This window comes from Phalacrocorax carbo, chromosome 4, assembly GCF_963921805.1.
Source record: "Phalacrocorax carbo chromosome 4, bPhaCar2.1, whole genome shotgun sequence".
NCBI lineage: Eukaryota > Metazoa > Chordata > Aves > Suliformes > Phalacrocoracidae > Phalacrocorax > Phalacrocorax carbo.
Genome location: NC_087516.1, coordinates 25622852 through 25636211, shown reverse-complemented (window position 1 = coordinate 25636211; position 13360 = coordinate 25622852). Strand labels below are relative to the sequence as shown.

General features: G+C 37.8%; 1 protein-coding gene across 5 annotated transcripts in view; it reads right to left on the bottom strand.

Moving 5' to 3' along the window:
* TBC1D1 (TBC1 domain family member 1) overlaps positions 1-13360 on the bottom strand; it is a 115819-nt gene that overhangs the window by 54564 nt on the left and 47895 nt on the right. For all 5 annotated transcript variants that reach the window (XM_064449279.1, XM_064449283.1, XM_064449282.1 and 2 more), the window contains 5 exons: positions 10805-11338; positions 7679-7768; positions 3835-3939; positions 3089-3221; positions 1512-1603 (listed from right to left, as the gene is read on the bottom strand). In XM_064449279.1, coding sequence (XP_064305349.1) covers positions 1512-1603; positions 3089-3221; positions 3835-3939; positions 7679-7768; positions 10805-11338 — 954 coding nt within the window. The remainder of the gene's footprint in view (positions 1-1511; positions 1604-3088; positions 3222-3834; positions 3940-7678; positions 7769-10804; positions 11339-13360) is intronic.

The following is a 13360-nucleotide window of genomic DNA, read 5'->3' as shown; positions in this document are numbered from 1 at the left end:
ACAAATTTAACTTGGTTAATGCTACCACTCCAGTCCACCAGAGGACACCAGCGTCCCATGCAAAGCAGCAACACAGCCAGAGAAACGACCTCACTTCATACAGGACAGATTTTACATGAAAGATAAAGCACAACAATATCAAATTGCCACAAGCAAATAAAGACTTTAAAAAATATTTCTGCTAATTTACTTTTGATGTAAAGAAAACCAGAACACTAGTTCTAAGTTTGTAGCTCAGATGAAGTACTGTCCTGTAGTTACGATGCACAACTCTTCTCCCAACAATCCTTCTCATCAGACATTTAATTTTTGGGAAACAACATCGGTTATTTTAAAAATTAGTGCACAAGGTGAACATATTTGTCTCTGCTGCATTCTATTTAGATCTGAATTGTTTTAAGAGAATTTTTTAAAAACAATTTATTACAGAATTTAATCCCAGAAACCTAGCTTTTGAAAAGCATATGATGTTTTAAGCCCACTGATGTAATGCAGAGGATACAGTATGAATTAGCTAATGCCAGGGTAGCACATCAGATTAACAAAAATATCCTTAGAGAGTTATCTAAAAATGCAAATCATGGTTACAACATATGGAGCTGTAAGAATGCGACAACTAAAATTCCAGGCAGTCCAACTCAAAAAATCAGCTGAAAAAGACAGGCAGGAGAGATGTACTTTACCCTTGGTTTTACCAAGTTAATCGTTTTCAGAGTGCCACCAGAAACAATTAACAGTTTCCTGTGACTACTAGAAGCTTTAGACTGCTAAAATGTGTGCAGAATACTGAAAATGCAACAGTGCCAGCTAGCTGCTGTATAGTAAGAAATTACTTAGCTCATGGAATCACTCCCACAGAGTAATTTCCAAATTTGGTACTGGATGATTAACTGCCACATGGAAACACACAAAGAGACTGAAATGACTCAAGAGAGGAAGGAAACATTATTTTCAAAAATGTCTAAAATTTCCTTATCTTCAATAGTGTGCCAAGCCAATGACATTTCCTACAACATTCATCATCGGTCTTAAATCCAGCTATGCTTTACTCTGTGCTAGAATGGATTTTGTTCAGAAGATAGAAAGTTAAACTTTTTTAGTTAGCTTGGCATGTATTAAGATCTAGTATAAAATTTAGGCAGGAAGTTTTCCAATCCAGGAATTTATTTTGGTCAAAGTAACAGTGGAACGTTCTCACAGTACAAGTTACTGCCTTTGCCCACAAAAGAAAAGTGTGCCGTTTTACACTCAGTGAGAAGTCAACATTTTCATTGAAAAAAAGTAGTAGCAGGAAGAAAAATGAGTACTATAACCCATTTTCATCAAGACAAGTTTTGAACAGCTCTAGAAAAATAATAATATTGCAATTAAAGTACAAGGTGATTAACAGTCTATTGAAGATAATTAATAATTCACAAAAAAAAAGAAAATAACTTTGGTGCTTCATACAGGTGTTCGTGAAAAACACTGCTAACATTGCTTTAAAATCTTGCAGGAAACAAAGAGCTTACCTTAACCTCTTCAAAAACAGAGGCCTGCTCCTGGTTATTTAGTGTTGTTAGATGCTTTTGTAGTTCTAGTTTAGTCTTAGAAGGGTGTAACCCTACCAACAGGAACAAAAAGGAACAAATCACAGGATGGAATTTGTTAGAATTTATCCATCACAAACAGGCACACAATTTAAGCCAAAGCTTGCAGTTACTCAAGCTGACCTGTTGCACTGATTTAATAACAGAGCATTAGAAAGAACTCTAGGTTAATTTAAAGGTATTACTGAACTCATGACTTTAAAAAGAGGGACACGAACTCTGCAACGAGGAGATTTACTGAGCACAGACCAGGATTATACTCTTAGCTGAAGATTCCATTATCACACAAGATAAAATAAACCCACAATCTACTGCATTTTAGGAGTCTGCTTTGTTGGTGTCTTATGCGGTACTGCCTGGATTTGCTTGTGGTGTAAATATTTCCATTTATTTTCTCTAATTTGTATGCCTTGGCCTCTTCTGAAAAGAGTAAATTTATTGCATGTTAGTGAAGTTCTTGCTTTGCCTCTTGCTGAAACATCTACTGGCAATCTAAGGCAGACTACCCTCTCATTCAGATTATTTTTTTTCTGCTCTCATCCCAGATTAAATTCCTTTCCTCTATTTTCTGTGGAAAACCAGCAAACCATTAACAGTATTTTGTACTTCAGTTTCTGGTCATGGCGTTTCTCCTTCAGAAGCAGGCAATATGATTAACCAGATGGCATGATTAGAGGCATTAAGAATCGTTTATCTAAGAAATTTCTCAAAAATCATAGCTAGCTGAAGACCAAAATAGATGGAAAAGTAGTTCTGGAAGTCCTCCAGTTTCATCAAATTAATACTAGATCCGTTTTAGTCCAACAAGCTACTGTCACGTGGTCTGGCAAGCTGCTGTTGCCCTTTTTCACCTCAGACATCGTTTAAATGAACAAAACGTAACTGTGACATTTGCTGAAATGCAAAGAGGTTTCTTGGTTTTATGGGGTTTTTTTGTCTTGAACTTGTTTTCTGGGCAACAACTACAATTCTAACTGCTGCATTTTCATAAAGGAGCATAGATCAACACCACAAACATGCATATTATAAGTTCACTGTTTAGTTCATGTTTAGTGACAATGTAATGCCAGTATCTAAGTAGATTCAATAGGACAGCAGGTCATAGCTATTACAGCTCATATTCTTGAGAAGTTCCTTACCTACAATCCTCTTTTTATAGAGGATAGTTTAGTTTTACAGTTACAGTTTTTATAGAGGATAGTTAGATTTATAGTTTATAGAGCCCTGATAGCTGCAATTCAGTAATATTTAGACTCTTAATTAGTTTTCAAAAATTCAACTAAAGTAGAAGAAAGGAGCTTAACTTTGTTAGAAAATTCTTATTACCTTACAGATAACTTTATACTGCAGACCTCTAAATAAAAAGACTGGCTTTCAACCTCCATCCCAAGTCCCAAGCCCTTTTTAAGCATTCATTCCCTTAGAGTTTCACAAGTAAGCTTGTCTCCCAGTAAAACCATTAGAAAAAATATTTGACCAGAAAGTTCTTTAAATCTCACCTTCTATCTTTTCGCAGAGTTTATGCAAGCTTTGCATAGGACATCCTTCGCAGAGCTGGGGCTGTGCCTTGGAAGTTTGTTGCACAGCAGCTACAGTGAAAGCCTGTTTCAATGTCATCATGATTTCATCAACCTGAAAAGAATCGAGTGCAGAAGAAGAGAATTTCATTCCTCCACCGAGCTTCTCTTTTCCTTAACACAAGCACAACAGTCATTCTGAATGATATTGCCACTTGTTTGGGAATGTGCGTATGATTAAAAAGAAAAGCTGTTCCTGTGCCCTTTCTGCACACAAACACACAAGCAAGACAAAACTCACTGTGAAATCATATCTCTTCCACACCACCCAATTTTATTACTGTTATTAATAAAAGATACTACTTCTATCTAGAAATCTTTTCTTGCAGTTGTGACACACTGACCTGACCTAGAGCACAGTAGTGTAGTCCTGATTTTTTTTAACGGGTACATTATGAAAAAAACCCTCTTCCAAAAAAATGAGGCACACAGTCTAACTTAGCTTGTGCAACAAAAGGAAGTTTTATTGGATTTTAAAGGGGATTTTAACTTCTGCTTTCAAAACAAATTAAAAGCTCCTTTGCAGACTGCTACATTAGTCACATTTTTGAAATAATTATATTTGAGCGAAGCAGAATTTAAAGACATTCAGTAAAATATAGAGCACGGAGCAACAGAAGACTTCTGGGGCCTAATATTCTACTAGGCTCTTCTTTTCTTTCACTTACCAGTGCTTCATCTGTACACTGAAACACGTAGCAAACAAAGTGAAAGCCTCCATTTTCTGAAGACTCTCTGCAGATGAACCCGAAGTGATCCACATGTCTAATTCCCTAGCACAAAAACAAGAGTAATGAAGCACTCATATTTACTTTCAATATTTTGTACCCATATTTCTTCCAGTAACAAAAGCATGAAAGGCCCAACAGCATTACAGATAGGTCACATCTCTCTGTTCAGCTACATTAAAGTCATCTGGCCATTAAAAAAAAATCTCTTCTGTTATAGAACCTAGTACTTCATCTTTTAAATTTCACTTAAGTCAAAAACTGTTTGGTTTTGGGGGTTTTTTAAATGACTGATTTATAATGGATCCATCAGAAAACAATTACAGGGATGAAGAAATGCTATTCAAGATGGTTTTTACTCAATATCGGAAGTAGCAGGTAAAAAAAACTCACTCTGCTTTTCTTCTATTTTGCATAACCGATCAACAATTGCTTTACATGTGTAAGAGCAAATCAAAGCAATAGTGAAAATGGATAAACAATATTTTTTTCATTTTAAAAAAACCCTGGTTAGTTAAAATAATGAAAACAGTTAAATATATTACTTGAAGATCACTCACAGAAGCATTTATTTCTCGTAAAAGGCATGCAAATTCAGGCACAATCTACTTGCAGCAGTAGATAAACACTACATCCTGGTAAAATGCTAAGAAGGGTTTTTTAATTGCTGAGAATTTTATCTTTTATAAAAAGACTTTCAGATGAGTAGAGTTAGGTGATCCCAGTGAACATCTCCTTAGTGCACCATTCTTGGTAAAAAAACAAAAAATACAAAACAGAAAAAACCAAACCAAAACAAAGTAATGAGGATTAGTTACATGCACAGTGGTAGAGCTATTTATAGAAATTCCATTACAGTCAGCACAGTTTCACTACATCCTAGCTGTCATGGCAAAACTATATTAAAGTCGGGTAAAAAGAGGCAATAAACTGTTGTATCAAAAATCATAATGATGAATCACAGTAAATCAGAAATTTCAGTGAAATTTAAACAATTCGAAGATACCAAACAGGGCTTCTTTGTTTGTTTTGGGGTTTTTTTGGTTGTTTTTTTTTTTTCTTTTCTTTGTTAACACAGCAATAATCACTGAATATTCTCTTTGTTTTTTTATTAAGAAAAAAACATTTTTAAAAGCATTTAAAAAGCATAAAAAGTGAATACTTCTATAAAACAGAATGGCCAGGTGTCCCAAAAAGGAACATGTTGTAGCATCAGATATCCTTAAGCATTCTGAACAATGTTGTCTTATCTGTCGAAATACTAAAAATAAACCTTCAGAGCACGCCAGCTGAATGAAGGAAAATAATTTAACTTATATGGAGATACCCAATTTGTTGGAGCATGACAATTACACATAGATAATAAAGGCTTTATTACACAAACATCATACACTAATACCCCATGAGAACAAAAAGATCAGGAGGACATTCAAATGACGTAAAGCCTGCAGCTTCTCCAGTGCTAGCTCCATTGGATGTCCAGGCTAAGTAAGCACTTTAGGAGGCAGATATGTGATAAAGCAAGAACCGGCTAATGCAACCTGCAGACTCTCTCCTCCACCATCCATCAGAGATGTGCACAGAATGTACTGAGCCCCTTCTCTAAACCCCGAGCCCATGTTTTTTTCTTCTGAAAGCTCATTTCTTCTCCTGAAAACCCAACTACTATAGTGGAGGGAGACCAGCTGGGATCATGGCCGTGCCCACAAGACTGTGAGGTACCAGGAGCTGGCAAATGCGCTTAGCTGTTTCAGATGAGCTAATTCAGATACCGCCCAGGACCACATACGACTTTCTGCCATTATAATATCTCACTGACAGATTGGGCATTCTGGAAATTATGTATTGATTCTGATCTCCCTTATAACTTAACTCTAATGACTTCAAGAAAAGATTATTGAAGCTCTTGTATGATCAAGATGAGTCCTTAAGATCATTCCCTCAAGTCTTCTGAAATGTGCATAACTTGGAGGAAAAGCCTTCTGTAACCCAATAGCAGTATTTGCCCAACTGACGTAACATCTGCCCAGTAGCACATTCTGCAGACAGCAGGGGAGAATTCAATCAATCTTGCTCCTGCTGCTCTAAGGAGCACAACCGTCTGCTGACCTTCAGGGCAAGTCAGGAAGTCTACCTAACCAGCTCCTGCCTAAGGAGACAGCCTAAGGGAACATGGGGATAAAGATTTTTCTGCGATCAAGGAGTTCTCTTCAAAGCTCTTGATCTGACAGCATGCAAACTACTTATGTTTACCCTGAAATTTTCAGAATAGGTACCTGTATGTTTAGTGATGAAAGCCATCCTCAAATCAAAAAATGAAATAATTTATGTAAAAAAACCCACCCAATGCAAAAAGGCTAGAAGTAACAGCAAATCACATTCCTTATATTTAAAAATGGGTGAACAAACCTACTGGGGAAAAAGTTTTGCCCCAATATCATTAAGACCACAGCCTGTGATGCACTGAGTAGACCTGCACTATGCAAGTAAGCCAAGTGCAAAATAGTTCCTAGGGCAAGAAAGAGTGGCAAAATTCACATCCTGGTATACTACATCTTATTCCCACAGTACTAACAAGCATTGCATTGATTAAATTCAAGGTGAATTTTATGCAAGTTTATATATATAATTATAATTCAGGTTATTTTCTCAGAGTTTTAAACTAAAATTATCTAGAACATGTTTTAATGGAATTAAGTGTTTTCTAGGGACTCTCTCCTAGTTCAATGAATTAAATTCTATTTCCCCGTTCACTTAAACTGAACCAGATCTGGTACACAGACAAACTAAATACAAATAATGCCCTGCAGGACAGAATATGGCTAGCAAAAGACAAATCCCTGCATCATGACACTGGTTAGTTAACAAAAACAACTGGTCTATGAAATGTCTTTATGAAGCCCTGTTTCAGTCTGCAGGTTGATATTTGAGCAACTCTCAAAGGAAAGTCCTCTGCTCCTGTACACAGACTTGCCAGCAGTTAGAGCAGCTGCCCATACAGGAGTGCTGTAACTGGCCGAGCTGTCCCATGTCCTTGATGTGACAGTGACTACTCTGCCCTCACACTGCTGAGCTGCTGCAGTAGCTGAGCATGAATCACACGCCTGTGTAACCTATGCAATGCCATTACTGCATCTTCCCACGTGTAAGCTGCATCTCTTTCAAAACATCACCACTCAAAATAAGTCATTAGATAAATTGCGCCCTCACATAATCCACGCAAAGTCAAAGTCAGAGCCACAAAAATGAGTGAAGGACAGGGAAGCAAACTTTGTGGGCTAAGCAACAGGGATTAACAGTGAATAAGGAAGCTTTGAAACATGCTTGCCCTCAATGAGTTACACACACTACCTCTGCACAGCAGAGGGTTCTTTTCTTTTACACACATGTAATTTATATTCTTGAAAAAAATATATTTCTGAAGTATTTTTCAGAGAACTCTTACATATCATTTGTCTCCTTTCACTATCACTTCTTGAAAAATCTGGCTCAGAGAATCCCAGATTTGCACAACTGTGAATCACACCCACTGAAATCTCAAACCAGAGCTGACCTCCTAGCTCATATTAGTCATCCACCATGCACAGAAGTGAGTCTTTATCTAAGTAATTACAATGCAACACTTGAGAAAAGAATGACCGTTTTACAAGATTACTGATTAACTAGCAACTTGTTGATAGCAATTACTGAAACTGCTGGGGTGAGAATCCATTTGAGGGGAAAGGAGTACACGAGCATTCACAAGTGGAGAATATTTAAACAAAAAAGAGAGAAAGAATCTTACCTGAGAACAAAAGGATATTTCTTTAAAGCTTTTTTCAATTGCTACTTTTTTTGTGTCAGGACTGATAAGGTAAACTTCAGACTGGCCAATCTAAAAAGAGCAAAATAAACAGCAAGATGATAATGAGTAACATTATATTTCCTTTTGTCTCAATATAAGTGTTTCCTGGATATAAATCTCAGATTTTTTTCTACCTGTGTATTTGGACCAATTAGTGGAAGAGAGAATACTGAAACATCTGGCATTCAGAGCTCTGCACACTACTGAAATGAGATTTAGTTTCACATTTGAGACAACAGACTGAGAAAAGTGCTTAATTAGATCACAGTAATATTATACCACAAGTAACTTAATTTGCATTGAGAAAATATGCTCACACTCCCTTTTCTTATTTTCTGCAGGTTTGGCACATACCGCATTCCCAAAAGCTACTTAATGAAATTATTCTAAAATTTAAATCCAAGTGTGTTCCTCTACCTGTATTCCACCTAATTATTTTTTAGGGTTTTATTTAAGAAACACATAGCATTTAATTTAAAGGCTTTCACTCAAGCTATAAAAATTATCTTACTGGAGTATATTTTCTACCTTAATTTAATCTGCAGGCCATTTGTACAGCAGTGTTCCAAAAGCTGATGCTAACTTTTGATGGGCATTTTAAGGTGAAACTATTGGTTCCAATTTTTCAGCTTCTGGCAATGCCTTTGTAACATTTTAACAAATAAAATTTAATTCCTCATAGTTTCTAGCACATTAGAAAGTCTGCCAAGGACAAGTCTCGTATCAGGTTTTAGGAAAGATGGTTGGAATCTGGATCCATTCATGAGCATGACTTAGACAAACCTGCTGAACCTTCAACCACTACCAAATCCCAAAAGATGCACATAAAAGATCAGCAGAACCAGTATACTTGTAATTTCTTAAGGAAAGGAGAAGGGGGGAATCCTGTGTTTAAATGGATCACGTGAGACACCTCTGTGTGTCTAAAAATGGTCCTGTGCATTCACCTTCGACCTCTTCTTTCACTTCAACCTATCACAACAATTCTCCCCCGACTTGCTGCTGGCTTCCTTGTATTGTCCCGAGGGCTGACCTTGCACATGTTCATGGGGTTATTCCTTCCAACACCTACTCTGCAGCCTCCTCCTGCTCCCTGCTGCCTTCCCCTCCCTGCAGCGAGAGGCTCCTTTCTGCTCAGCCCTGCATACTCCTTCCACACTTGGTCCCAGGACAGCAGGGATCATTTGAAGCCAACTGAACAAGGGAGAAAAAAACCAAACCAATACATCCCCTCACCAAATACAGCCAGGAGAAAAGCCTAAAATAAAAAAAAAAACTCACCCACCCAATAAAATCCTAAGCAATTGGCTAGGAAAGCCGTTCTTCAAGAAGAGATACCAAAATCAGGGCTGTCTGAACCAGGTCAGAACAGTCAGCAGATAACTTATCTGAACGTTTTTCACACCTCATACACCAAACTGCTGCATCCTGGGGAGAAGCCAGGTAAGAACTTCAACTGAGAAAAAACTTTTTTTTTTTCTGGATATAAGTTACTTTTAAGCGTTTCATATGTAGCCACATACAAACTGATGAGCAAAGATGAAAACCTGTGCACGCTATACGCATACTGTTACTTAGAACCTGCAGAACACAGGGGATGGCTAACCAAGAAACTCTGCTCTGCCATGAGCTGCTAGCTGGTGGATACTGGAGGCACAAACAACAGTTACTTCACTTCCTTATATTCAGCTGAATTCAGACTGGCTGAATGGCAAAAGAATACAACTGTGCATACTAAACAGTATTTTCCCAGGCAAAAAGCAACCCAGGATAGAAAGCTGGATCAGCAGAGCCCCACAATTTGGAAACGAGCCTGTCACCAGGTGACTGATGTTATATTCAGGCTGAAGCTGTATGTGTCTTTGAGAACCGTTGCATCTATTTAATATGCATTAAAAATGCACTTGCTGGAGTAAGAGGATCTAGACCTAAGTAGTCCATTTATAATCTCCCTATCTCTAAAATACACGCCATGAATTAATAATGGAGTCAGGATTTCTTTAAAAATGAGGCACTGTTACAAAGTGTGTCTGTATTTTCTGTGTGAAATACATCATCAGGGGAAGAAGGTAAACATGGAATTGTTTTTACTGGAGCACAAAACTTCTCTCCACCTTCTACTTCTCTCTCAGATGCCAGCCTGCCACAAATAAACTGAAGTTTAAAAACAGGTATAGATAACTATACCCCTTTATGTGTGTTACTTTTTACAGACATTAACACTTCGGCAATCCTTAAAGCAGCACTTCTCTTTCCCCCCTCCAAAAATCCTGCTGTAACTGCACCCACTCCACTCTGTTAGTCCCAGCCCTAACAGCAGCTGACAGAACCAAGATGACCTTATGATAGCCAGGCATCGCAATATCTGCTCCTGGTTTACATTATGTTCATAAGATACAAGATATATAAAATATATTACTTATCTATCATAAGGATTGTAAGTGGAGCAAATAACACATTCCTTACTTGTTTCTCAAGTCTTGAAAAGTACTTTTGCTGCTCACTTATCACGGCAAGGGCATTTTGCTAGCCACAGAAAAGTAGGACAGGAGTGGAGGCAGGTGTGGAGTAGCCTGGAAAGTTACTACACTACTCCATCATTACACAGACATGTTGGCAGCAGGACCACCACCACAAATTAAGCTGTTTATCATGGGTCACAAAGTCTACTAGCCCACAGTCATGCTTTAGTCCTGTTCTAGTTACGGATAATTAATTCACCTGGAAATTTATTTCTTCTGTTACTAGTTAGTGTAACTGTACATCTAATTTTGCAATTGTAAAACTAATTACTGACATGCTGTAGCTTTCTAAAAACTGTCTTTAGAAGCCCTATGTTTCATGTAGTACTGTTTTAAACTACTTAATGTAAACTAATTTTGACTATGTAAAACAATTTACACTGAGTGGTAATGCTTTCTAGAAAAATACATGAGTTAAATTCTGGTAATTGCAATGAAGTTACTAAAGAAGGAACTGCCATCTGTCAGAACATCTGCTTTGGTGTTTGCCACTCCAGATTCTGAGGTGTGAAAATGCCACCAATAGCTGCAAGTCTTGCTTTACCGTAAACAACATCGTCCGGTTTTCTGCAATGTCTGTTGGCTGCACAACACTGTGTCCACAGATAAGTTGACTTTTAAGATTCAGTGAAATTGCATCTTCTTCAAAAGACCTGACAAAGCTGTTACTCCTATGGCTTCCCTCTTGCAAGTCCTTCTTAAAAGCAAAGGAACGAAGCCCAGGCTGAGAAAACGATTTCCTAATTGGCCTTTTCTCCTCCTCTTCACTGACCAAGGGCTGGAAGACAGATCGTAATTTGTTGCTGAAAGAGAAGCCTCCAAAGTTATTGGCAGTTTCATGTTGCTGGGACGATGAGTTGAAATCTGATTTTTTTGTACCACTTGCACGATTAAATTTCTCTATGCATTCATCTATGAGTGCTGGAGGTGCATTTTTATGTGCTACTGTCACCCGTCCACAGAACAGCACCTCAAACTTTTTGGCAAAAGGGTCTTCAACATCTGAGAGATTATTCTGAAACTCTTCTTGACGAGCAATTTTTCCAGCTTGTCGAATAGAGCTTATAATCTCAGGCACCTACAGGAGGGGAAAAAAAATACACAACATTAGCATCTAGTATTTTATGAAAAACAAGTTGCAACACTGAGAGGTGCTCCCTGCATTTTACTGGAGTGATTAATCTGGTTTTGTTTTCTGAAAAACCGGTTTAATTGATCTTGTATTTGTCCAATAGACGCATTATAAAAGTTAAACACTGACTAGATTAACTGCTCATTTGTCTCCTTGCCAGGAGTTTACTGTCATCAATACGTTGTCAGAAGAGCTTCATCTCTTGTAACACTGTGTGTTTCCAGTAAAACTTTTGTACCTGAAGGAACCAGTATAATGTGACAAATTAAAACTCAAAATGAAAGATAAAAAATGCTTCAGAAGGCATAAGAGAAGCCACAGACTAATTAATTGGGAAAGCTATTTAGTCTCCGTTATTTTTCACTCCCTTCTCTCACTCAAGCATTCATGTCATGTACATCAATGAATCTTGCAAATTTACTTTGAACTTTACAATAGCATATTAAGTTGCTATGGCAATCTGGTGTTTGGTTTTTTAACTGTAAGTCACTGTGTTTTTTAAAGAAACACAGTCACTATTTTAGATACTAATTTTTATTCTAGCATTCTAGATGACACTCTGAAAAAATATTAATTCCACATACAGTATCACTTGCAGAGCATTTCTATGAGAGAGCAGTCTGCTACAGCCCACAGATGTAATTATAAACAAAACCCAAACAGCCATCTGATATATTGTAAGCAACAGTAAATGGTCACGGTTTCTAATATGGTTGTAAGGGAGGAATATGCATATACTGTCTGCTAAACTGCTGCGAGACTGATGCTTGGTTACATCCCACTGCTTTGACTGGCCTCGGAGATTAAGGTTCTTCTGCAGCATATGCTGCTGCCCAGCGACAAATGCAGGGCCACCATCTATGATTACAACAGATAATTCTGCCAACTTTTCAATTGTTCCAAATTACTTCAGGAAAAATCCATGTTGAAGTGTGCTAGTCTCCTGACAAAACAAGTTTCCTCTGTCAAGCATCAGCTAGAGCTTGCTTGATTACAAGTATCTGGCTGCGGATAGTACAGAAGGAAGTCTGAGAGCAGCAGACTAAAACAGCAGCCCAGAAAAGCCATCTCCCCTATGATAAAAGGCATCCCTAAGCCTAAACAACACTTTGGGAACACCACCTCTGCCTTTTCCAGACATTTCTATGGTCATCTAATGGCTTAAGCATAATGCAATTATGTAGATAAACCAACGCAGGAAACAGCAAAGGACTTAGAGGAAAAAAAAAAAGTTGAATGGTAAAAACTGAATGGTAATATTCTGGGTGTTCATAAAGACCTCAGCAGGATTCTTTTTACAGACAAGGAAACAAAGATGTACAGGTGTCTATAGACAGACACACAGACATATAGCTAGTGGATTTAAGACAGTAAGTAACAGATTACAAAAAAATTAAAACAACTCAGGAAGCATTACTTCACCCTTGAGGACAAGGCATGAGTCATCAGCTAATCACCCAGCAAAGACAATGGGGGAAAGGTAAGAAAAGCAGGGTCATGACTTCAGAAGTCTGTTCTCAGCTATGTCACCAACCAGACAAAAAGCTTTGGGCTTGGGCAGTGTCGTGCTTCATATTTGAATCATATACAAGAAGAATGTAAGGGTATAACGAACCCTTATTACCTCAGGTGATATGCATTTGCTCCACAGTGAGCTCAAGGTTCACTACAGTTTTATTTACCTCCTTCAAAGAGACAACTTTTAGTCTCATACCATATCAGGATGACAGTGAAATATAAAAATTTATTCTACCCATATTTCAAGCTGCAAATGCTTTAGCATTTTTTAAAAAAACATGTTTTATTCTTGTGGGACTGTCTAGACTCACCAGCCATGGGCAATTTCACTTCTGAGTTGCCCAGAATACATGCAGAGACCTGCGATCCCACCTCCACTTTTGCTGAGGCTGCACAGGTGACAGCACAGGAATGAAGTATTTCCTGGAAAACACTCACGTTGTCAAAGCC